General features: G+C 43.9%; 2 protein-coding genes across 5 annotated transcripts; both read left to right on the forward strand.

Moving 5' to 3' along the window:
• The first annotated feature begins 494 nt into the window (after positions 1-494).
• SLC25A19 (solute carrier family 25 member 19) lies at positions 495-8,141 on the forward strand. Its single transcript, XM_063293134.1, has 6 exons — positions 495-627; positions 3,305-3,460; positions 4,448-4,618; positions 5,019-5,202; positions 5,507-5,637; positions 6,748-8,141. The coding sequence occupies exons 1-6, from the start codon at positions 496-498 to the stop codon at positions 6,946-6,948; spliced, it is 975 nt and encodes a 324-aa protein (XP_063149204.1). The 5' UTR covers position 495; the 3' UTR covers positions 6,949-8,141.
• Positions 8,142-18,407: 10,266 nt separating this feature from the next.
• On the forward strand, positions 18,408-25,226 carry MIF4GD (MIF4G domain containing). Of its 4 annotated transcripts, none has more exons than XM_063293135.1 (6): positions 18,409-18,536; positions 18,706-18,834; positions 19,419-19,555; positions 20,920-21,075; positions 22,559-22,651; positions 23,537-25,226. In XM_063293135.1, exons 2-6 carry the CDS (start codon positions 18,753-18,755, stop codon positions 23,762-23,764), a joined length of 696 nt encoding a protein of 231 aa, XP_063149205.1. In that variant the 5' UTR covers positions 18,409-18,536; positions 18,706-18,752; the 3' UTR covers positions 23,765-25,226. The 4 variants fall into 4 exon arrangements, with proteins under 4 accessions (XP_063149207.1, XP_063149205.1, XP_063149208.1 ...); XM_063293136.1 differs by having other exon boundaries at positions 18,411-18,536; positions 19,446-19,555; XM_063293137.1 differs by lacking the exon at positions 20,920-21,075 and having other exon boundaries at positions 18,408-18,536.
• The last annotated feature ends 229 nt before the right edge of the window (positions 25,227-25,455 follow it).

Consider the following 25,455-nt stretch of genomic DNA (forward strand, 5'->3'; position numbering starts at 1 on the left):
CCGGGTCCCCGGTTGGAGCCAGGTTGAATCGTTGCCAGGCCTGCGATCGGTCGCCGCCTTTCCTTGCCGTGGGAAGCCGCGGTCTGGGTGAGCCTCGCTGGAGCCGAACGAGGGCCTGGGGGAGGTTCGCGACGCCCGGGGGGAGAGCAGGGCAGGGACCTGGGCTGAGTGCTGCCCCCTCTCCTTGAAGACAGTCACAAATTAGCCTCCGCACAGGGTTCAGAGGATCCTGGAGGACATGTGCTCAGTCACGGTCACGGCCATGCAAAGTCCGCGCGCGGCTCTTCGGTGCTGCGCCGAATGCACTTTAAACATGCTCAGATGCACTGTTTTCTCCCCCTTTTTGTAAAGACCCCCCAAGTTCTGGGTCTCAGCTCAGACAGCTGTGGCTGAAACTCTTACGCTTCCGTGCTCAACCGGACCCTTTCTTTCTTTGCCTCCAGTGTTGGTGCCCGGGGGACTGGATGGAGAGCAAGGTCCGTGGGCCTTGTAGGGATGGTTGGCTATGATCCGGATTCCGAGTGTGCCTCCCTTTCAACTGTGCAAATAGCAGCAGCAGGATCCGCTTCTGGATTGGTCACTCGGGCAATGATTGGCCCCTTTGATGTGCTAAAGATTCGGTTTCAGGTATTACCTTTATGACCCCTTGCGCTGGTTAATGACAGCAATAAAATAATTTCATTTTCCTTTATGACCCTGGATAACCAAAGGAAGGTGATAAGGGGCCCTCCCTTCTACTATGAAGGAGCTGGTTTGGCCAATAGCTCTGCATTTCCAGAGGTTATATAATCGGTGTCCAATTACAGAGGCCACCATTTTTTCCTCAGCTGCCTGCTTAATGTTTGCATACCAGACAGAAATGCAGCAGAATATTCCCTTGTGTGAATACATTACCCCTTGTTTAAAGGAACCAAAGGTGGTTCTTTAGCTGAAGGCTCTGATGAAGCTATTGGTGGCTAGTAGCTATTTATTTATTTTATTTTCTATCCCGCCTTTATTATTTTTACAAACCACTCAAGGCAGGGAACATACCTAATACTCCTTCCTCCTCCTATTTCCCCCACAACAGCAACCCTGAGAGGTGAGTTGGGCTGAGAGAGGGACTGGCCCAAGGTCACCCAGCCGGCTTTCATGCCTCAGGCGGGACTAGAACTCTCAGTCTCCTGGTTTCTAGTCCCTTGCCTTAACCACTAGACCAGACTGGCTCTCAGCTAGTTATGATAGCTGTATGATCTCTGCAATCAGAGGCAGGTGGCTTCTAGAAGGTTAGTGGAAGGGCATCCCTGGCTTGTGAGGTGAGCTCCCACAAGCATCTGAGGGGCCAGGTGGGAAGGGTGTCCTCAACTAGAAGGCCTTTCTGTGTGATCCAGCATGGCTGCTCTTGTGCTTGTACCATGCAACTCAGTGTAACGGTTTTTCTTAGGCATTGCACCATCAGCTTTGGCAAGGAAGCCCTGGGGATTACTACTGAGGCCTGTTTGAAGATTTGCTTTTACTCCAGGTTGGGTTTTTAAAAATTACTTTGGCCTCTTAAAAAAAATAATTACACCTTTCTACACGCTCTAAACTTTTGGGAAGATGTGTAGTCTAGGTAATATTTTCCCTTTCTAACTGGCACAACTTTTGGGGTGAGCCTTCTGAAATTAGAGGTTGGTGATGTGTGTGTAACCCTTCAGGTGATGGAAGTTGCTGGAGGGCTACGTGGGGCCTATCCCTATTCTAAACTAGCAATGCAATTCTTTATATTTCTCCTGCCAGGGTAAATAGTGATTATTCCTAGGTAAGTAAGTATATGTAAGGCAATAGCCTAACACACTCTTTCCCCTTCCCTGACCACAGCTTTGGGGAAGGTACTGTTTGTACAGTATGCAGAGTAACATGCTATGAAGTGGGAAGAATGGGATAACAACTTTTTGGCTCAAAGCCTATGCCAGGCTTTATGTGGCATGGCAAGGGCCACCCAATAACGGTGGCAAGGGACACTTTTTTATTTTGTATTTTAATTGTGTTTATTGTTGTTGTTATCATTATTATTATTTTGCATGTGAGTAAAGGCAAAATTACCCGCGTTCCATAAGCTGCAGTTCTTTCATCAATAGAGAACAGAGACAAAACACTTTTTTCAGTGCTGTATCTCCCTCTAGAGAGCCAGTTTGGTGTAGAAACCGGGAGGCTGTGAGTTCTAGTCCCGCCTTGGGCACAAAGCCAGCTGGGTGACCTTGGGTCAGTCACTTTCTCCCAGCCCTAGGAAGGAGGCCGTGCAAACCACTTCTGAAAAACCTTGCCAAGAAAACTGCAGAGACTTGTCCAGGCAGTTGCCAGGAGTCAAAAAAATCTGACTTGAAGGCACAAAAAGAAAAAAGTTCCCTCTACCAAACTGCAGTCTCTTTTTTGATCTGTTAAGAACAAGTGGAAGAGAAAAATTACTGGAATAAGTGGAGCCAAAGGCTTTTTTTGTGTGTGTGGTTTTGAGAGCGTGGGGGGTGGGATAAAGAGGCACATTTTTTCTCTCTTAAAATGCCTCCCAAAACTGGAAAAAAGTTGCCCAATTTGGAGGGGGAAGTCTGTTTTTTTAAGTGGGTTATCCCTTAAACATTTCCAAAATTCAAAAAAAAATTCCCAAATTTTCAGCCCCTCCAACTCAGAGGGGCTTTAAGGGGAGCTGGGAGGCTGCATTTTTTGGCACTGTTATAACACAAAGACATAGGTTAAGTGGGGACCACTTCTGAGAAGTCTACTTGCAGCTCTGACTCACAGAAAATCCCTTACACTTACTTGATGTTTTGCCATACTCATTTCTAGAAATAAAATTCAGCCACACTGCTGTGTAACAGTGAACTTGCCCCATTTGCTGGGGAAAAGGGAATCAGTTTTTCAGGTCCTTTTGCACGGCTCTTCTTATATAGCTTGGCCAGCTCACCTAACAATGTCTCTTCTAACTCACAGCTTTGCTAGCTCAGAGGAAGGGACTACTTCCCATTTCTTAGCTGACATCTGCAATCTCCAGAAAAATTGCCAAACTCTGTTCAGTTTCCATTGCTGTACAGTGCTTAGTAGCTTGAGTTAAAATCTTCTTGATAGGTTTGTATTTTTAATGCCTTCTTTTAGCAATAGCATTTGGATAGTTTTTTGTTGGGGCGTTGGCCATACATCAATAAAACTAAAATAAACTAAAAACTACTTAATCCTTAGTAAGAAACCAGCCAGAAGAGCTGATGAGAAATATCATAACCTTAAGAAGTTTTGGAGTCTTCTCCGCATAAATATTAGAAACAGAAAGCTTTCTTATGCTGTCGTTTTTCAGCTTCAGATAGAGCAGCTTTCTTCCAAAAATCCACATGCGAAGTATCATGGTATCTGGCAGGCTGTTGGTAAGATTTTTCAGGAGGAAGGGCTCACCGCCTTTTGGAAAGGCCATGTCCCCGCTCAACTTCTCTCCATCACATATGGGGCTGTCCAGGTGAGAATCAAATAATATTTTATCTCTGTGGCCTGAAAGTTGCCACTTTTCCTAACTTCCAGGGTAACTCTGTTTAGCTGCCTTTCTCGTGTTTCTTTTCAAAGACTGATTTTTTTTGTTTTTGAGAAGTAATATGACACAGTTGGGTTGTTAACATGGAATGGTATGATTCTGGGATTAAGATTCATCCTTAGCAAACCTGGGATTTCATATTAACTTTTCTTCATGTACTTTCTGTTCAGGTACTGAGTTAATTTAAGTAATTTTAAATATCAATTCAAAATCTCCATGCTTGCACAAGAGTAATTCCCTATTTTCTGTTTTCTATTCTTTGCATTCTGTCAAAGCCTCTGTTAGAGCCCAAGAAACTCTTAGCCCCATTTTCTCTGATTTCACTTTCCTGCTACAACTTTTCATCCCAGATCCTGCAATGCAGAATGAAATCATCACTCTTCTGTTGATTTTTGCAAAATGATGAGATGAAACACATCAGCTACCTCTTCTTGTTTTGATTATTTAATCTACCTTGAATACCAGTTTGTAAACTGATGTAATTCTGAGCAGTCTTTCCTTCTCAGGTGTTGGGTATGCTCATGTGGTATGCTAACTCAGGATTAACTGAGGCAGGGTTTATCCAATTATTAGGGTTCAGATAACATATTAAACCATAAACTAACTACATTAACTGGATTCACTCAACACACTGAGCCATAAATTGCCAACTGTACTTTGGGCTGGCTTGCTGTGTGCAGCTGGCTATACTGATGCTTACAGACTTACAAAGACATCCACCATCCTAAATAAGTAAGCGGAAAGATGAATCAATGTCTTAACATTGATCTCTAATTACATCAGAGATGCAAAACCAGAACTTTTGGGCCACATGTATTAATAGAAATTACTCTTTAAAATGTCCTTTGTGATCAGTGGCTCTCCTAAATGAATTATGTAAGTTTCTGGTTATTTGTTTTGGTTTTCCTCTACAAGTTTGTGAGCTTTGAATTTCTGACGAAGCTGGTACACCATGGCACGCCTTATGATGCTCGTGACTTCGCTGTGCACTTTATCTGTGGCGGTCTGTCTGCTTGTGCTGCTACTGTGACAGTTCAGCCTCTTGACACGCTGCGTACCCGCTTGGCTGCCCAAGGGGAACCAAAGGTAAGAGATGGGTGAAAGAGTTCCCACCCCCAGTGCTTCCAGATTAGTTCTGCTCCTGCCAGCTGGGGAACATTCTGGTTCCTTACTTACACTAACAGTATTTATTTAATGAAGTGACACCATTCTGACTGGTTTCCCATTTACTCAGAGTCTTAGGGCATCTTAGAGATTAATGCATTTATTATGGCATAAGTTTTCATAGAAAGGACTGTTCTGTTTAAGTGTCACAAAGTTCTTGGCTGATTGTTCTGTCAGGGAACTGACAGACAAGGTCAGGAGGAGTGCTGGGGGCTGACAAAAAAATAACAGGGAGAGTCCCAAAGGACAGTATAGGGAGGAGCACTGATGGAGCGTTGCATGGATCGGTCAAGGAAAGATGCTCGTCCTTAAATTGTTTTAGATTTACAGGAACCTCCGCCATGCCGTGGTTAGCATGTACCAGAAAGAAGGGCTGCTGACTTTCTATAGGGGGCTGAGCCCAACCATCATTGCCATTGTTCCTTATGCCGGCTTCCAGTTTTCCTTCTATAGTCTCCTGAAGAGGGTATACAACTGGCTTGCTCCAAGCGAAGAGATGAAGAAAGGTTGGTGCCAGTGGTGGGGATGGGGCTGGGCCAGGAAAAAGGGACAGGTGAGCTCTCAGTGTTACTGTGAGGGCTGTCTGTCACTAAACTGGGCTTAGAAAGGACCCCTGCCTCAAGGTTGGAAATCAGTGAGTGGCAAAAGTGCTTGGTCAGTGAGTCATAGGAACCTTTGGGAGCCTTTCCTAAAGGTAATCCTACCCCGCAACTCATGCCTCTTCCATGTTGACCAGTCGAGGGCTTTGAAGGGCAGGACCGGAGTTAGCTTTGTGGCGCTTCCTCCACTTTTAACCTTTTGGTTTTTCAGGTAATGTTAAAAACTTTGTGTGCGGCAGCTGTGCTGGAGCCCTCAGCAAAACCCTGACTTATCCCTTTGACCTGTTCAAGAAGCGTCTGCAAGTGGGCGGCTTTGAGCAAGCCCGGGTGGCCTTTGGGCAGGTGAGAGGGGTTCAGCTTGTGGAGCTCTTTCTTGTCCCCCTCCCTCACCTCTTCTTTTTTTATGCCAAATATATCAGGCAGTACGTTAGCAGTGGCAGTCGGATATACGTGCTGAAACAACCAGCCTTTCCCCTTTTATGCAAGCCTTAAAGAATATCTAACTGAGGGCTCCTGCAACTTTAGGGCAATTTCCTGCCTAACCTGCCATCCTCTCCTTATTTGGAGGGTTAGGGTTCATCAAAGAAATTACTAGAAGTACGTTCCGCCTGCCACAGAGAACTGCCAATTCTCCAGTGACTCTGTAGCTGTGATGCTCGTAGTCTCCAAATGTATGTTGATGCACTGCTTTTCAAGGAGCCATTGCGCGCTCTCTCCCTCCCTCTCCCTCTCTCGCTGTTTCTCTCCAGATGTGAGCCTGGAGTTGATGCTTTCCCTCCTTCCCTTTTTTCCTCTTCCATGCAGGAGGGTGGCATTCTGTCACATTGTGTTCTTGCTCAGCTCGTGGTTGAATAAACTATGGTTTGTGCAAACTGCAGTTGCCCATATTTTGACAAAACAAACTGCTTTGTTGTACACAATGCCTAGTCTGGTAGTTTTAAACCTCGTGTGCAAAGAAGAGAGGAAGAAGACTTGGGAGCACCTGAGCCCAAGGCTCCCCACATCTTGTCCATGTAATAGCAAGGCACAGTTAATTATGCCCCATTGTTCACCCTTCTTCTTCTTTCAAGGTATTCAACATACACCCCCTTCGCAATAAAGCTGTGTTACAGGTGTTTGTGCTGCGTTTCCTTTTTGTTCATATTTATCCAACTAGCCAGTTTGTGGTGGCTGTTTTCTAACTCTCAGTCCATAGTTCTTAAGCATAGTATTCCTGCTTCTTTTTCTCGTTTTCTGCCTGGAGACCAATATGCGTAATCAGGCTATGCAGGGCTTCAGATTTGATTTCCATGTGGGAGCACCAACGTAGCACTTCTCTGCAACACTGAAAACAGCCATGGCTTCTTCCCAAGATTACATGAGACCTAAGCCAACATGCTGCATACGCCTAAGAGAGAAGACTGTACCCAGCCTGAATCTGTGCTCTTGCTCACTCACTCCTTGTGTTTGCAGGTTCGAACATACACTAGCATCACGGACTGTGCCCGGCAGATAGTCTTGGATGAGGGAGCCAGAGGATTCTTCAAGGGCCTCTCCCCGAGCTTGCTGAAGGCTGCTTTCTCGACAGGCTTCACCTTTTTATGGTATGAGTTCTTCTGCAGTCTTCTGCAAACAATGCAAGACTCCCGTGGTTCCAAGAAGCAAGAAGGTTAATGCGAGCAAGAGCTGATGCCTGCCGCCAGTGGATGTTCCCAGAATGCAATTCTGTCAGGGGCAGTCATCATTGTTGGGGATTGGGGGGGTGAGGCAGAGCATATGGGATTGTAGAGTGGGGACCACTGACAATTTGCCCAAGCCCAGGATGCACATCACTGATTTTGTTCAAAACAGAAGCACTGGCTCACCTCAGCACTTGTTCAGGCTACCTCTTTAGTCTGCAGCTGCAACATTAGTGTTCCTTGATGAGGTTTCACTGCCAAGGCCTCTGAAGATTGGTCAGTGGAGAGTTTCTCTACTCTGTGTTGCAAAGGTGTGTGTACTTTTTCTATTGTTTTATAACAAGAGGATTTGAATCAGTCCCTAGCTAACACGCCAAAATCCCCTTTTGCGACCCTGGAAACTAGCCACCCTTCAAATGAACCATGTACTGACTGGTGGATGGCAGACCCCTCCAGCGTGGCCATTTTGCAATGCCTGTGGTAAGCTGGGGGTCTTGAGTAGTGCTGATGGGACATTTGCTTAATAGACAACTACCTGCCTTGACCATTCAGCCCGGACAGCTGGGAGTTTACCAGGTCTTCCCCTATATCTGTCCTTGCCTCTTGGTTGAGGTTCTTGCAGACCTTGTAATTTTGCAGTGTTTCATTAGTGGTTGTGTGAAAATTGTCCATTGGCAAAAAACCAAACGAAACAGGAAGCTCTGCATAGCTTTCCCTTCCGTGTTAGCAGTGCCATTAGTGCTCATGGTTCCTCTTGCCCTACCCGTACATATTTTGCTGCTTCTCCAAACTAAAAATACAAAGAGGGCAAGCATACCATGGGCCTGTAAATTAGGCATTTACATTTTTGCACTATCAACTTCTCCCTTCTTACTAAAACACATATGCTGGATCTAAACGCTTAAGAAGTTGTCATCTTAAACTTTTCCATTTTGAATCAGAATGAAAAAAAAGTGTTGACCATACAATTATTCAATTTATTTTGTGAGAAGATAACAGCTTTGAATTATTATTTTAATTATTTTTCTCAGATAATGTTATCCCCTGGTGGCTTTTTTTCAAGAAAAAGCTTCAGGAATAACAATTAATACTTTTTTGCAGCAAACTCTTAACATATAATAAAAAAAGAGTTGAAGAGGACCATTTGCCTGGCTGAATTTGGCCAATTTTATATATGTAGAAAGCTACCCCCCCAAAAAAAATTAAATGGTTGATGCAATCTTGTCCAAGTTTACTCAGAAATAAATCCCACTATGTCCATTTAGAATTGCAGCTTTAAAGTAGTCCTATTTTCCAAGTCACTGATAGAATTCTCACAGTTCTGGCAGGCACTCAGTACTTTTGTTTAGCAGATCATAGTAATTGGACATAAAGGTTTGCTGTAAGGCTTTGTCCTCGTAACCTGGATATTCCTGTACTAATCCAGTTTTGCCTGATATAAGATATATAAGAGTTTACGTAGTCACCGTTTCAGACTAAGGGGAGAGCTGCTTCCTTGCTCCCTGCCCCAGTCTTCTAGGCACTTACCTATAAAATGTAATGTTAAAGCATACAAATAATTTTTTTGGGGGGGGTATTTATTTATTTATTTGGAAATGTTTCTATTCTCTGCATGGTATCTGGGGGAGCAGTGACATTAACCTCACAGGATGAGGAGATGGCTGAGTTGAGAACTAACAGAAATCACCAAACTTCTTACAACAACCCAGTGGATTTTCCATCCTGTGACCTCCCTTCAGCATGGGACAGTCCACGTTTCAGACACACTGCTAAGTTGAAGTTGCGCTAATAGTCCACAAAAACACTCCAGTTTGCTGTATATCAGATAGATACAAGCAAAGCTTCTGAAGAGAGAGAGAGAGATTTAAAAATAAAGAACATCTGTTTCCAGCAGTATCTGCAGACTTTTTATAAAACCTCCAGTACTAGCAGGATGGATTTAAATTCTTCTGGTATCAAATCATGCTGAATTGGTAGAACCAGAGCCATTAGTGCTTGGGAGCACAGAGACGGCAAACAGAAAGTTTCTGTCACTTTCTGTTGCTTACCTGCAGGTCAGGTTGTTCCTTGTATGCTTATCTGCATTTATTTTCATAAGTGCTGTGAAGGTCACATTCCAGCTACTTTGCATACCATTGGAAGAGCCCTGGTTTGTGTGTGCAATCTTTGCCTTATGTACCCTAAGAACAAAGGTTGCCTATTTCTCTGAAATGTTTGGTTTGGACAGGTGGGTTCTCTCCTCAAACTGTTCATACGCCTTTCCTTCTTTTGTTATCAAAAATTAGAATTGACAAATGATTTATATTCTTTCTAATGTGCACTTAGGATAGGCTCATTTATCAAAAGGCAAACAACTGGCTCACCAAAAATGCAGCAACTGTCCTCAATTCACAATGTTTTTTATTATTATTTTATTTGTTAAATTTTGAGGCCACCTGACTCCTTGATGACTCTGGGCAGCTTATGAATAAAAAGATAATAAATATAAAAAAGAACACTACCGACTAGAACAGTGTTTCTCGACCTTGGCTGCTTTAAGATGTGTGGACTTCAACTCCCAGAATTCCCTAGCCAGCATGCTGGCTGGGGAATTCTGGGAGTTGAAGTCCACACATCTTAAAATGGCCAAGGCTGAGAAACAGTGGACTAGAAGAATGGAACACCAATTATAAACCAACCATAACTAAAGGGGGTTCCACAATCATCCTGTCCCCAAGGCCTCTTGTGTCTTTCCCTACGTATACAGGCATTAGCTCTTGAAACCTGCCTTTCTATCAGAACTTGCAGTTTCTAAGCATGCAAACTAGCATGCAAGCATGAAATGACAGCAATCCAAATAGAGAAGAAACACTTGATATTTTTAGTTTCCAAATATAAGCTGGATCACACACTTACTTTCAGTCATCTTTTATTGTTTGGTGCCTCCTGCAATCTGCTTCCTCAAATATGTTAATTTTAAAATGTGCCTTATGACAGTGCCAAAATCAGTGTGTACTTTAACAACCCAGTGCTTGTAAGATGGCATAACATCAGTAGGTCATCACTCTCTCCCCACATGTCCAAAATTGTTGATGGTTATTTCAACTGGGCACCTGTGCCAATGAGAATTTCTCCAGGAACAGAGTTATATTCTTAGTAATCCAAATGATCTTAGTTGACATCTAGGATTGTGCAAGGTTTCAGATTCCATTACTGAGATTTTTGTTCACTCCCTGTAGTTACATGAATGCCTAATCTATAACGCTGTATCTGTATTTTTCATATAAAGAGCTAATTTTCATTACAAGAGTTTGGACCACCCACTTTTTTAGCCAATGGAATGTGTTTATCTTGAAAGAAAAATAATAAATATATTTAACATAAATTTGTCTGTGGATTACTTTTTCTTTTTGCAATAGCCACTCCTCTTTTCTTCTGAGAATCCAGTGAAGGAGCAGCATGTAAACATCCTTTTTCATTTTACTGCACTCAAGCAATACTTAGGAAAGACATATGAGGAAAAGGCAGCTGATGCTTTGAAGGGAAAGGCGCTGTTAATGCTTTTTATAAACAATGCCCTCAATGTCTGGTGATTGTATTTGGGAATCTGTTATTAATAAAAAGGTCTTGTTTGGGTGCTTGCAGGCTGTGGAAACCTGGAGGGGAAGAAGAGGCCAAGTTCATCCCTGAAAGACTGGGTGGCTGTGGGTTCTAAAAGGCAGGGGGCCTTTTAGAAGGCCATTCATGCTTTAGTCACCTTGCACATGGGCTGTTTCAATGTGCTGTACATGGAGCTGCCATTCAGCTGCAGCTGGATAAGGATGCAGTGGCATGGGCAATTATGGGTATGTCATGTCTTGCTCACGTAACACCTTTGCTCCATGAGCTGCACTGGTTATTGGTAGGTTTCCAGGTGCAATTCAAGGTGCTGGTTATTACCTATAAAGCCCTTCATGGTGTAGGACCTGGTTATCTAAAGGACTGTCGCTCTTTCATAGTTTCTCCCCAGCCAGAACAATTGGGCCAAATGGGCATGTTCCAGGTCCCTTCCATTAAGCAGTGCCATCTGATGGGATTTAGGAAGGCTTCTGTGTTGCAGAACCTGCCCTTTGGAATACCATCCCCCTGAGATTAATCTCCCACCCCCACCCTGTTGTATTTAAAAGAGCACTCAAAACTTGACTCTTCCCCCAAGCCAGGAGTTAGAGTGAGCAATGGTTCCTGTGTATTTTACTGTTCAGAATGGTGGTTTCCTTCCAGGTGGCATTTTTACCTATGTTTTATTACTGTTGTCATGGTATCTCGCCCAGAGTCATTAGAGAATTGGGCCACCTTAAAAATTATTTAAAGCAATAGCTTGTCTAGTTGCACAGTAATGATCAAGTTATAGACTGATTAGAAAAAGGCCTCTGCTCTCAAGTCTTCAATACTAGATGGATTTCCAGAATCAGTAGGTGATTTTTTCCCCCTGAAGTATGGATCATGGCCTCACTGGGGTTGCACATCAGGTTGCTGTTCAAAGCACAGACACAGAGAATGGTGAAATGTGACTATTTAATTCATTCTAAAATGTACAATATCAATCACAAGAGGTGGCTTTGCCAAACACAGAGGAGAAGCAGCTTTTGAATTACTTCGTCTACAAACATTGGAACCTACATTAGATCAGTATGAACTTCAGCTAAGCCAGAAGGCATGAAAGGACAATTAAATCACAATGACGTGGCTGGCCTCACTGATGCATTCAGAGCAGGCAGTAGATGCTTTCCTCCCCACCTCCTGCTGCAGCTGGAGGTAAGTTTGGTGTGGATGTAGGTTAATCCATGGAGGAGCCTGATGAGCACAAAAGTGGTAACGTATCAGGCTTACCACATCTGGGCTGCAAAATCCAACTACTGAATAGTAGAAAAGAGTTTTCTCTATCTTTTTGCAGCCATCCAGCCCTCTGGATTTTTGCTCAGATAATATGTGGCTGATACCTGAGAAACAAAGCCCTCCCTGCTAAATGTAATGCTTTGTTTGTCTGTCTGTCTGTTTGGGGGGTTAAATCCTTGTTTTACAAACGTAAGTGTTACCAAAGCTGAACTGTTTCATTTGCTGGGAGTACTGTACATTGGGAAGGAAGAAGTTAATCTGAAGGACTGATGGTGTAATGATTGCCTATTCAAAATCACTGTCAGCCTCACACAAGGCTTTCATGGATATCTGATTTAATAATGAATAGTATGCAGGATCACAAGCAAAGCTGAGAATAGTAAAAGCGCAGGATGTCTCCCAATAAAACCCCAAACGGCTTCCAGTTCCTCCCCCCAAAGTCAGTACAATTCCATGCCCTGCAGGTGCCCCTAATGGTTCCTGCCGGTCTGCAGGAAATGTCCTTGACCAGGCAAGTTAACCCAAACGTGCATTCTTCCCTCCTCGCATCGCAGCCTGGTACAAGGAACAGGAGCAGCCCCCTCCCGGACAGCAACTCATGTCAGCCCCATGGCATGGGAACACGTTACAATGTTTTCCAGGAACATTGGAACAGGGACCATGACAGATGTCTTGGGAAGGGATGTAGTTTAAAGGTAGAGCATACCCTCTATATGGAGAAAGTTTCATTTCTCTCCAGGTAGGGCTGGGAAAGATTCCATCTTGAACCCTTCAGAGCTGCTGCCAATTGGCATATATGGAACGAAGCAGACCAGTCCATAGCAAATTTCCTGGGTTCCCATTAATTTCTAGCTAGAAATTCCAGAGATTGAATGGCTTTATGCAAGTCATGGGTTGTGCTAACAGTGTGCCTGTTATGTGCATCATCCATTCCCAGGGCCACTGTTGACCTGTAAGACCCCTTTGTGCAAAACACTTTTTGCCACCAAAGCATCAAGTCATGTCATGTGGCAGCTGTGGCTTCCTGATGCTTTGTTCTCCCTTTCTGTCTATAGGGCATGTGCAGACATGCAGAATAGTAACTGGACGGGCTTCTTCCCCGAACCTGGTGTCCTGCAATGTGCCACTGAGCTACTATCATTCCCATCATTTGACGCCCCTGTGTCATGGTGCCTTTGTTGAGTGCCCAACTTGCACACCTGCTTGCAGCGGCTCTATCTGTTCCATTTCTGATTTCTCCTTTTGCAGAACATTCTTTAAACAGGACGTCTCTATATAAAGGGAATATTGATCTCCAGTGACTAGTGTAGTGTAGCGTTCCTACTAAACTCAAGTTATATAATGTACCACATTACAGTACAGGGAGCAGCCTCTGACCTCAGTACTGGATCATAAAGCAGTAGCAGTAGTTGAGATGTGGTGACATGTAAGAGAGGATTTTAAAAGGAGCTTTGAAAGTGTGGTGCATAGCGTGAACACTCCCAGGATAATATTTCTGCACACAATTGATTATTGGAGAGAGAGAGAGAGAGAGAGAAAGAGATCCATGTCAAGAAATACAAACCACAGAGGAATTTGATGGATGCAATATATATCATACTAAGCAGATACACATATGATTTTATATATTATGAGAGATTAGTAAATCTGCCCATCTGTACTTAGTTTTAATCATGGTGGTCTCCACTTCCTGAATTTCTGTCAAAATCTCTCCATGTTGCATTGCAATTTTCATTAATCCTCAGAATTATCCATGTTGGTCTGAATTTATGGGAGTTGAATAAGGTCTACATATTGCCAATCTGTGGCATTTATTTCAGTTATATCATTCATGACATATCAGCAATTGGCCGCTGGACCAGCACTCCAAACCATTATTTAAAACCAAAATAATGGTTTTGTCTCTGATTCCGTGTATTTATCTGGTCTTCCTCATTTTTGTTCCTGGCTTTAGTTGGTGGATCTCAGGATTCTAGTAAAGGCAACCAAACAGGTCTTGCAAGCCTCTGCAGAATCCTGGTTTAAAGGAAGGTACCTCCATTTGCCAGCAGGAGGCGCTGCTGCCAATACGCTGTCACCGTCTCTCCCTCCCTTTCCCTCAGCCTGGCGAGGAAATGACCTAAGAGGAAGCCTCTGGCTTTGCCAGCAAGGGGGAAAAAACGCACCCCCCCCGGCAACCGAGTTTCAGGAGTCGCCGTCGGATCCCAAAGTGAGTGAAAAGCGAGAGCAGCCTGTTTGCCTGCCGGAGGGGCGCGCGACGGCTGGTCGGGCCAGCTGGGCGCTTCTGCCGGCGGCAGGGCCGCCGGGGCGAATACCCGAAGGATGCCCATCCTGCACTTGCACTCCATGCTTGAGCTGCTGCCTTTCTTGCTGCTTCTGCTGCTGTTTATGGTTGTGGGCTTTTTCCTGATTTACCTCCAGCGACCCGAGCCAGACCCCAAAAACAATTAGGGGCCCAGGGGGCGTCTTCCCGCGTCAAGATGCCGGCGCGCCCCTGTTGACAGCGGAGGTGTACGGCGAGCAGGTGGGTGCCCTTTGAACTTCTCGCTTTCTCGGGCCTGCCTTAGAAACTCCGGGTGCGGGTCTCTGATACGGCGGGGCGTTTTTTTCCCTCTTGAAAACTTGGCTAACCTTTTTGAAAAACTGGGTTTTAAAGTAGACGCGTCCACCCCACACCCAGACTCTTCCGTGACTGGTCTGCTGGACTGTGTCAGCCAATCTTCTGTGCATAGGTTTAAAAAAGAAACGAAGAGTCCCTCCGGTTTTGCTCCATTCCCGGGGACTTGGTGAATACATCCGCGTCATATTCTGGGCAGCGATGTTGAAGTGGTTTGCCATTAGCGTCTTCGTTTTTCCCCAAATGTTGTTTTCAGCAGTTGGAATAGAACCAACGTTATTGTTTATTTGTTTGCTTGATCAGCTTAGATGCCCATCTCAAATACGTGACTGGGTGGCTTACAGTATTAAAATAAGTGAAAATATATAAGCCGGCTGGTGACCTTGGGCCAGTCACTCTCTCCAAGCCCAACTCACCTCACAGGGTTGTTGTGGAGAAAAGAGGAGGAGGAAGGAGTATTAGGTATGTTCGCCACCTTGAGTTACTTATCAAAATAATAAAGGTGGGATAAAAATTAAATACATACATACATACTGTATATAATAAATTAAAAATCATAAAAAGACATCCATTAACACAACCAGGAGATGGGCTCTGTCACACATCTGGGGCCCCAGGATCAGGCACAGAATCAGGTCTTCAAGGCTTTATGAAAAGCCAGCAGGGCTGGGGCCAGTCTGATCTCTGGAGGGATGATGTTCCAGAGAGAGGGCACCATGCCACTCTAGCTTTGGGTGGCGTTGTGTTGCCCCAGAAAGAGCTGGTCCATAATGTGGGAGCTCTGGACTCATAGCTGCTCTGGAACAGCAGGTGGAAACTGTGGCCTAGAGAGGTTTTGACCTTTCCTGGAAAGTCATCTCACCTTTGACTCCTGTAGTTCCTCTATATGGGACTGGCCTTGAAGACCACCCAGAAACTGCAGCTGAGACTGCCTGCATGTTAATGGGAACATGCAACAATGTTGTCATATAATAGTAGCCCTGCAGGAGCTGCATTGGTTGCTAATGGTTTCCTTGTGCAATTCAAGGTGCTGGTAACAGCCTCTAGACTGCTTACCCCAGGCAGAATATGCTAGCCTAAGGCAAGCTGGTGGGGGTGGGGGAGACTGATGGAGAATTCCTCAACTCATAAGGTGCAGCTAGAGAGGACTTGGAGGCAAGCCTTCTCTGGTGGAGCTCTGCCTCTGTGGTATAACTTACTTTCAGAAATATGATCTGAGCCCTCGCGTTTGATGTTTAGAAGGCTAGTCAAGACCTGGCTTTTTCAAAGAGTATTTGGGACTAAATCATTGTGCCAAGGATGAGTGATGGGTACTGGTTATGGATGACTGTATGTTTTTTTGGATGTATTATGCTTTGTTGATGACACCATTATATGTGTTTGCTTTTGTAAGCCACTTGGATTCAGCCAACTGAAGCAGCATATTATTTATTATTATTTATTTATCATATGGCAGCACATCATACATATTACAAATATATTTAAAAATTGAGAATATAAAAAGGTATTTAGAAAATATACATTGGTCATAGGGCAATTATAACTAAAAACAAACATTAAGATTACAAATATAGTCTTTTGCAGCATCAGTTGCCATCAGGAAATCAGCTAAGTTCCCGTCGTAGGCTCTAGTCTTACATTCTTGTATTATGTGTTTAACAGTTTGCCTGTCAGCCCCGCAGTCACACCCTGGAGATGGTATCTTACCCATTTATATAGGGAATCTGCACACCTGCCATGATTAGTGCGCACTCTATTGACAGCTGACCATATTCTGTGTGGCTGATCAAAAGCAGGAGGATTCATTGTAATACCGGGCAGGCTTTGACAATGCTGGGGGCAGGCTTTTTGCCAAGATTGCCTCCTGGAATCGAGGAGATGAAAAATTTTTGTAGCCAATTCCTTGGCAGTAGCCATAGGTGGATGCCTAGATTGCAATCTGTTTATTCCTAATTCCACTATACCGCTATGTATGGGGAGCTCGGAGTTATCAACTATCCTTTTATATTCTTGGAGAAGAGCATTCTTCCATCAGAAGTCTGGAGGAGGGATATGGCTCAATATGGGCAGCCATTGGGTAGGAGTGGACCTGATGCTTCCATGAATAATCTGCATCATACTGTTGAGCTGTATGTCTACCTTCTTTGCGTGCGCACTATTGAGCCACACCAGAGCACAGTATTCCGCAGTTGAACAGACCAGCGCTAAAGCCGAAGTGGGCAGCGTGTCAGCAGAAGAACCCCACGTAGTACTGCATAGGTTATGAAGAATGTTAATTCTAGTTCTCAGTTTAGCTGCGGTATTTTCTAAGTGCTTCTTATAAATAAGCATCCTGTCTAGGGTTACCCCGAGATATTTTGGATGTGTATTATGTTGGAGTCTAGTGCCTTCAAACTGAACATTAAATGTCTATTCACCAATCTGTTACATAGGTGGAAGCACGCTATTTCTGTCTTTGCAGGGTTTGGGTGCAATCTCCATTTGTGGAAGTATGTTCCCAGGACAGCTAATTCGGATGTTAAGATGGCTTCCATTGTCTCAAAGGTTTGATGTCTTATGCCTATAGCCCAGTCACCCACATAGCCAAACTTTCTGGAGATGGTATCAGGCATATCAGAAGTATATAGATTAAATAAAAGAGGGGCTAAAACAGAGCCTTGTGGTAAGCCATCATTAAGGACTTTTTGAGTGTTCACACTGAAGCAGTATAGAAGTAATTGTAGTAATAAACAAAGTCAGGTAAACATGTTAGGCATCTATGAATTGTGGGATCACACTGTTGGGCAGTGACCCAGCTCACTTGTTTATGCATCTGATCACCTGAACAGAATGAAGAACCTGGTGGAATTGGGTGCACACACGGGAGTGTCAATGTCAGCACTTCGGGCCAGTTGTAACCTAACTGACGGGTGCTTGCAGTAGGAACCTCTTTCTGATCAGCTGTCATCTTGTCTCAGGCTAGCTGCCCTCAGGACCATTGCTGAGATTCTGTATAAACACATGGAAATGCCTTATACTGAGGACAACCAGGGTTTCATCTAGCCCAATATTGTTTCTGCTGGCAGTGCCTCTCTAACATGAGAACCACTCTCACTCATTGCAAGTCAAGATCTTTCTAAGCTAGAGGTGCTAGGGGCTGTTCCTTGGATTGCATGTGAAGCCAATGCTTTTGCCACCAACATGAACAGATCAGCCCCTACACAGCTTGGGTTGAAGTTAGCAGCCTTCCAAATTCTAACCAGGAAAAAAACCAACAGTTTCTGTGCTTGTCAGAACAATCCCAGGGTGACCTATGACCAGACAGACTTTGAGTCAGAAGTAATTGATCCTGAAATCTGCATAAATAGAGGTTATTTGCTCTGCCCAGGAGAAAGGTTGGTGTGACTGCTCTTGTATGTGCAGAAACTGGCTTATCAGTTGGGAATTCTCCATGCATTAATAATACTCACTATCCTTTCCCATTAATAACATTGCTGTTTAGTGACAGCAGTTGTCATACCTTTACTAAGTTCTTAGCAATGCATACTGTGTTACTGGACATGAAGGCTGTTCTACCTCTGGCCAGCTCCCTCGTTTTGCACTAGTAAGCTTTTCATTCTATCTTTTATTTGATTGATACCCTGCCTTTTTGTTCAGGCAACACACCAACAGCTGACGTTCACACTAGGCTCTGCACATTTAAACTCTGTTTTTCCATACAGAGGCAACAATAGAGCAACAAACTCCTGTGAGAGAGACTGTCTTCCACAAAGTAAAAATTGTGGAAAAAGTCTTTGAACACACTCTCCCACCTCCACTCTCTGAGTAGATTCCAGGTCTCTAAAATGTTTGCCATGGACTCCTGTCTTGTCGTGTCAACTCACTTTTGCCTGACTGAGTGAAAACTGAGGAATTCTGATGAGTGAGCAACGTGCTTGACCGGGGACCCTGGGTTCAGAAGCCCTGTGTTGGGCTTAGTGGAGTGGGGGAGCCAGTGGTGCTGGACTGCTATGTAAGGGAAGCCTCTCACCTTCAAATACGGAGGAAGGGGAGATAGCCTTGCAGGATCCGCAGTCCTTCAGAAGGGAAAGCAGAAGTACTGTCTGCCCGTGTCAGAAGAGAATTTTCTCCAGGTTTGTTTTTTCTTCATTGGTCATTTCAGAGGGTTTGATTTCCTTTTATCAGCTCCAGTAGTACTGTTTTTCTGTTTGGATGGGCCATAGAGCTTTGCCTAAGCAAGAACTGATGTGCCTTCTTTCCCTGTTCCAGAGAAATAGTATGTGATCTCTCCTGTTTCCACAGCTTCTGCTAACTTCCCTGACCTAATAGCTCTTGAAGAAGGGAAAGGGATGGAGGAGACCAGCAAAGAGGACTATAAAATACATTCATTTGATGCAGAGATTCAGCAGTTACTGAAAACAGCACTCAAAGGTTAGCAACTCTCTCTCTTCCCGCCAACCCCACCCCACCCCACCCCACTTCTCCTTTCCATCTCTTCCCTGGCCTTGAAGCACAGCCTCTTGGGTTTATAGACAAATGAAAGGGTTGCCTGCTGCCATGGAAATCTTCTGATTCCTTAAGCTCTGCTCCAGAGGCCCTTTCTTCAAGAGCTAAAGGGGGTCTACCCAGGCACAGTGTTCTCAACCTTGGCAACTTTAAGATATGTGGACTTCAACTCCCAGAATTCCTCAGCCAGCATGTGGTTGAAGTCCACACATCTTAAAGTTGCCAAGGTTGAGAAATGCTGCCCATACATAAGACTTTTTCTGCAGTTGTTGTTGAATAATCTAATCCAAGACATGCACCTGGCATTTATTTATTTTACTGAGCCAGTGACCATTGTATAGTTCAGCACACTTGAAGGGTATGAGAGTAGGAAAAACTGGCATATCCCAGTTGCTATTTTTGCCCACCAAACTTTTTGGTACATGCCCCCAAGTTTCCTTGGAGTAGTGTTTGATGTGTCACCGCTGATATAATATCTGTCAAATGGATTTACATTTTTTTCAAACTAGAATTGAGTGTTGTCTCTTCTTCTGTAGATCCCAGCAGCGTGGATCTGGAGAAAGTGGCCAATGTAATTGTGGACCAGTCCTTAAAAGACTGTGTGTTCAGTAAAGAGGCTGGGCGTATCTGTTACACCATCATCCAGGTGAGAGGCTGAACAGTCCGTCTTCTGAGAATTGGTAAGATGTTCAGTGCCATTTACCACATCCAGCTGTACTCTGGATTCCATTTGTTCATACCCAGCATTTGTTTTCATGCCTGTGACAACCAGGCATGATGTCCCAGTTTTTAGTTTGAGATATATTTGTATAACATAATAAAATATAGTATAATGTAATACCAATACAATACAATAACACTATATTGCCCACATATTACACATAATATACTGTATGCATAATATAATGTAATGTAAAATTAAACACCGCACGGTGTAATTAGTATAATTTAATATAAAGGAGCCTGTAGGTTGCATTAAAGCAGGGTCCTGGGCATGCATGTCATTCACCAGCCATGCTTCCTTTCCACAGATGGAGCTTGGCTTGGCCTGACCTGCAGAACTTGTTTGGCATCCGGCCCAGATGAGAGGATAGAAGCTGAATCTATCCCTTCAACTACAGCCCAGACCTGGTGAGCAAAACTCATTAAATGACCCTTTTAAGTTTTGCCTCCCTCCACACTTTGTGCCCCTAGAGGCTCCTGCTTCTTTATGCATTTTTTGTCTTCCTATGGATGGGGCTTGAGCTGGGTGGGAGAGGGAGAGAGAGACAGAGGTAAAGCACAGACCTCTTTTCCAACCCCAATGGCACCAAAATAGCAAAATGTGGGCAGATTTCTATTGTATACAAGTATATGGAGCAGGGTTGTGTCACAACATCACGACATGTGTTTTGTCATTGGCTTCTCCTGGCTGCCCTGCAGATGCCTATGAGATGAAGACCTGTGCTACCACCAATGTTTCCTCAAGACAGGGAAGCAGATGTGCAAGTTATGAGGTCAACTAAGCAGCAGTTGGTTGGCCAGGAGGCAATTTACAGGAAATATTGCCTGGAGTAGCTTTATCCAGGTTCTTTCTTTCCAGTCTCCTAACTTCAGGAGTTACTGGCAAAGGAATATTTCTGGATTCTTCCTCTAGGCCTGGGTCTGTTGAACTGGGAGTTAGTCCCATGCAAATCAACTTCAGAAGCCCCAGTTGCACACAAGTCAGGTGCTTTTGGATTCCAGTTCCAATAGGAATAGAGGTGTCTGGTGCATGTCCCTGTCCTTTGACAGCTGGAGGTCACTGGTTCCCTTCAGCATCCTTCTCCTCACTGACTTACCCCTTCCCTGCTCTCTGTTGTGTTCACTGACTTCCTGGGTCAGCTTTGTCAGGAGACCAAGTCTTGTGTGAGGTATGCAATGGCTGCAGCAAGGCTGCTAATGTGAGCAGCATAGAGGGAACATGGGCTGCCCCATCTTTTAATTGCAAATGGCTTTCCCCTGGACTTCATCGCTTGATGTCTGACACAGGTGGAAAGCAAACAAACAGGCCAGAGTATCTTCCGGCGGGGCCTTCTCAACCGCCTGCAGCAGGAGTATAAGGACCGTGATGAATTGCGAGCCCATTCCCTCCAGGCCTGGATCTGCTATGTCACCTTTATCTGCAACATCTTTGACTATCTGAGGGTAAGGGGACCCTGCTAAGAACAGACCATCCAAATGCCTTGGATCAACATTCAGAGTTGGCATGGTATTGCTTCATGTCTTTCTTCTCCTGAAAGTTATTTTGGGTAACTTGAGTATATTCCCAGGTGGTATAACAGAAAGAGTAATCCTAGGTGTGAGTACCTAGAGATCCTGATCTTATTTCCAGAAAAATGTGTCTAACAAGAACTCCCAACCCCTTTGTGCTTTTGGCATTGTGTTAGTCTGTCACTGGCCCTTTGCAAAATGGCTGCCTTTTAGAGGGCTTGCCTTTCACAAAGTGACTCCAGTTATGCTGAGGGACTCCAGCTGCTGAGCATAGTTTTCACAAGGGACGATTATTTGACCCAGAACCTAAGGGCAAGAGGGAGGCAGATTCCCAACAAATCAAAGCTGTTAACTTTGAATGTGAAAGGAAAAAATCAAAAGCAAATAGTATCTATTCTGTCTAACAGGCAAAATCACTTGAAAGGGCATATACAAATACACGCATGGAGAGACAAGACACAGTAACAGTTGGCTAATATGCAGCTGTATCACAAATTAACAAAACAGAATTAGGCAGAAAATAGGTCAAACATTTCCCATTCAGGTTCCCAGCAGGCTCCCCACCATCACTTTAGCCACCCTCTGTCCAAGAGGTGAGCTTTTTCTTTTTTCTAGGCAGCTGAGCACACTTCAAAATAAAGCAATTGGTTACAGCAGCCCACCATTTTTATTTTCCTGAAATAGGCCCAGAAACATTTTAGGAAATACAAATGGTGCTAGAGCCAATGATTTTCAGCTGGCCAGTTTAACAGCAACAACAGCAACAGTGGCAATTCTTAAAGCAGGCACAAGACAGGGAGACTGAAAGAAATACTGGCCATTGAGGCGTCCAAGGAGTGCAGCTTGCAATAAAAATACAAGCAAGAAGGAAAGAAGTGGTGATAAATAATAGAACAGTCATGAAGACTAAAATTGCATCAATAAATCTTGAAAAGCAAGCAAGCAATCTTAGCAACACTAAATAAATAAGAGAGAGACAAAATGAACCCCTGTATGGCAAGTTTTCTTCAAATGGGTGCTGCACTTAAGGAGCCCACTCACCCCACTTGAGATGGGTAGGGTGACCACAGGAGACTCCATTGAAGATTTGAGCCCAGTGTTTCCCAGCCTGACACCACAAATGTGTTGACTACAGATCACATCATCCAGCAGTTGTGCTTGCTGGGTAGTAATGGAAGTGTGGCTTCACACATCTGGAGGGCACTAAATTCTGGAGGGCACTCTGAGGTTTAACATCTAAGTCAGTGAAAAATACAGTGAGCTTTTTGCTGCGGTGCTTTCAGCTGACTTAACACAGTTGCTTGCTTAATTTTTTTTAATCCCCAAGTGGTGGTAGAAAGTTGGAGGTTGGAGGTGGGGGTTAAACATTCCAAAATGCTTATGAATCCCAGCTGACAAGTCCACAACCCATTAACAGGTCAACAATATGCCCATGATGGCATTGGTGAATCCTGTTTATGACTGCCTCTTCCGATTGGCTCAGCCTGATAGTCTGCAGAAAGAGGAAGAGGTGAGTTCTCTTGGAACAGTGTGGATAACTTGGGCTGTGTTAAATCACAGCCCTGGTGAATATTTGAAACTGAAAGAAAGGGCAAAGGTGGAATAGATTTGAATGCAGTCTTATCTTGTAGAGGGGAGTTAGTGAATACATGCAGGGAAGCGAAGGTGTAAGTTTAGTTACAAATGAAGGGGTTACAGTGTATGTCAGAAAGTATGGTGTCATTTAGGTTGTTGTGGGTACATATGAAAGTAGGAATCAATTGGTTGGCGTCAGTTGCATGTTACATTCCAGTGAATTGTATTTATTTATTATTTATTTTCTATCTCACCTTATTATTTTTATAAATAACTCAAGGCGGGGAACATACTGAATACTCCTTCCTCCTCCTATTTTCCCCTTAACAACAACACTGTGAGGTGAATTGTGCTGAGAAAGAATGACTGGCCCAAAGTCATACAGCTGGCTTTCATCCCTATTAATGAAAGAACCAGACAGGACTTTTGTAAATTATAAAATATTCTGAATGAATGCAATTCAGTGGAATGGATGGATGGCATGAATGGATGGGTGGGAACAAACAGGAGAATACTGGGAAAATAATTGAACCATTCAGAGTCCCAAGAATGAATGAGAATGTGGATTGTTTAATGAGAATATGTTTAGAAATATGTACTTTAAGCATAAGACTATTCCTGTATACACATGGAAAAGGAACAATTCCCATAATCCCTGGACAGACTGGGCACATCTGGATGGCACTAGCTTGAGGATAGCTGATGTAGGTCTTGAATTGCATTTATTTTTGTGGGTGGGTGGAGCGGGAAGAGAATCCCCAAGAATCTGTGTGGTAACACTCTCAGTTCTTCAAGACATATGTTGCTTTCTTGCCTTAAGGTGGACTGCCTGGTGCTGCAGCTACACCGCATTGGTGAACAGCTCGAGAAGATGAACAGTCAGAGGATGGATGAGCTCTTTTGCCTCCTGCGCGATGGATTCCTTCTGCAGGAGGGTCTCAGCTCCCTGTCCCAGCTGCTACTCCTGGAGATCATCGAGTTCCGGGCCACCAACTGGAAAATGACAGAAGCAGCCCAGAAGTACTATTACAGCGAGATCACTGATTGAACGCTGAAGCCACCAGCAGAGCCTGCACTTGCACCAGTTTCACCAGCAAACTTCACACCAAAGCTGCAACTTGTCCTAATGCTTTTTATTCCCCTAGACCTTTTGGTATAGAACGTATCCCCTGCTCCTTTGTGCCAAGGAACTGCTGCCTGAAACTGAGGAGCTGGGAGAACAGTTTGATTTGAAAGAGTAGCAGATACTTGGCCACTGCTGCTCCTGTTGTATTGCACTAAATACTGACTTGTATTATGTATTATTGCAGGCTAGGCTGGCATTTTACACAGGGAGGTTCTCTCTCTTGCATACATTCAGTTTAACAACCTAAATGGCAGGGGTTTAAAACTAGCCTAGGAATAATTTTACATATGCTTCAAAGAAATATCGACTCTTTCTGGCTTGTATTGGTAAGGTTTTCTTTCACATAACACTTGGTAACCAGCCTCGATTTGCCCCTTTTTGAAAAGAGAAAAGGATTCTGTGAACAAAGCACAAGCGTCATTTGCTTCTTTGGAACCAAGCTTTCTCCAATGGAACCATCAGCCACTCTGAGATCCACATGATGTTTAGACTAGACTACTCTGAAATCAAAATCAAAAGCTGTTTCTTTTCTCCCCAACTACAAGAAACTAGTCTGACAGGGGATAGTACTGCATAATTAAGGAGATTTTGCTGGACAGCCTTCAGCCATATCAAAAAGGCATAGTCCAAGAAGGACTGCATTGATGGTTAATCCTTACCTACTTAGATGCAAAGTCCATCACAATAAAAACTTAGGAGAAAAATAGTTAGGATGGGAAAAGGGACAGTTTTTTGCTCCCTCCCCGCCTTTTTTTTTTCCTTAGGCAAAACAGCCCTGGTTCATTACGCATATAATTTAGATTCCTTAAAGGCTACATGATTCTCTCCTGGAATGAAGGGGCAAATCTTCTACCAGTCTAGTGGCTTTGTCACAGAGCAGGTTTCTCTAACACAATGCCCTCCAGCTGCAGACTTCAACCCTGTAGAAGTTCAAATCCAAAACATCTGGAGGGCATCAGATTGTGGAAATCCATCAGAGTGTAGTATGCCCTAAGAAACTGCTGCCCAGCAATTCCTGTGAGTTCTTGATGCTTCTGAAGGATATTTCTGGATTCTAACCCTGCAACCGCACTTTAAAAAAAAAAGAGGCTATCATTGGTACTTTGATCTTTCTCCAACTACAGGAAATTGCTATGTAAATACTTGCAGCTCTCATCTTTCTTCCAGGCCAGCTCAGGTGTAGCTATTAGCTAAGGTGGCATATTCTGCAAAGCAACAGACTTTTCCAAAGCTACAGCAAGATTAGCCCCTTTTGGAGTAGGTAACAAATTATTTTATAACTTTTCCCCCAAAAAACTACTTTAAACCTTAGTACTGTAAATTTCTCTTCAGGAAATTGGTTCTGTTTGGAACTTTTATAATAATAAATAATTTACACTTCTGCCTCCAATCTTTCTTCATTCTAGACAAAAAACAATCAGGGAAGGTTGTTAAATAATCACTCAGCTAGTTGCATGTGATGACCTTTCGTCAGATCTTTCATTTCAGGGGACAGAAACCGTAACTGGTATTCTATATGGGATGTTGCTACCTGGAGTGCCTGCTATTCAGGATCCTAGCCTCTCAATTTTAGAAGAGACTCAGTTTTGTCTTTCTTCACCATCCTGACGGTT

This window comes from Candoia aspera, chromosome 2, assembly GCF_035149785.1.
Source record: "Candoia aspera isolate rCanAsp1 chromosome 2, rCanAsp1.hap2, whole genome shotgun sequence".
NCBI classification, from domain to species: Eukaryota; Metazoa; Chordata; class Lepidosauria; order Squamata; family Boidae; genus Candoia; species Candoia aspera.

Excerpts from the sequence above, each read along its gene's own strand:
- SLC25A19 (XM_063293134.1), top strand. The coding sequence starts at position 496 with ATGGTTGGCTATGATCCGGATTCCGAGTGTGCCTCCCTTTCAACTGTG. Across the intron at positions 3,461-4,447 it reads TCACATATGGGGCTGTCCAG|TTTGTGAGCTTTGAATTTCT; the intron begins GTGAGAATCAAA and ends TTCCTCTACAAG. Across the intron at positions 5,203-5,506 it reads AAGCGAAGAGATGAAGAAAG|GTAATGTTAAAAACTTTGTG; the intron begins GTTGGTGCCAGT and ends TTGGTTTTTCAG.
- MIF4GD (XM_063293135.1), top strand. The coding sequence starts at position 18,753 with ATGGAGGAGACCAGCAAAGAGGACTATAAAATACATTCATTTGATGCA. Across the intron at positions 19,556-20,919 it reads TCTGTTACACCATCATCCAG|GTGGAAAGCAAACAAACAGG; the intron begins GTGAGAGGCTGA and ends TGTCTGACACAG. Across the intron at positions 21,076-22,558 it reads ACATCTTTGACTATCTGAGG|GTCAACAATATGCCCATGAT; the intron begins GTAAGGGGACCC and ends ACCCATTAACAG.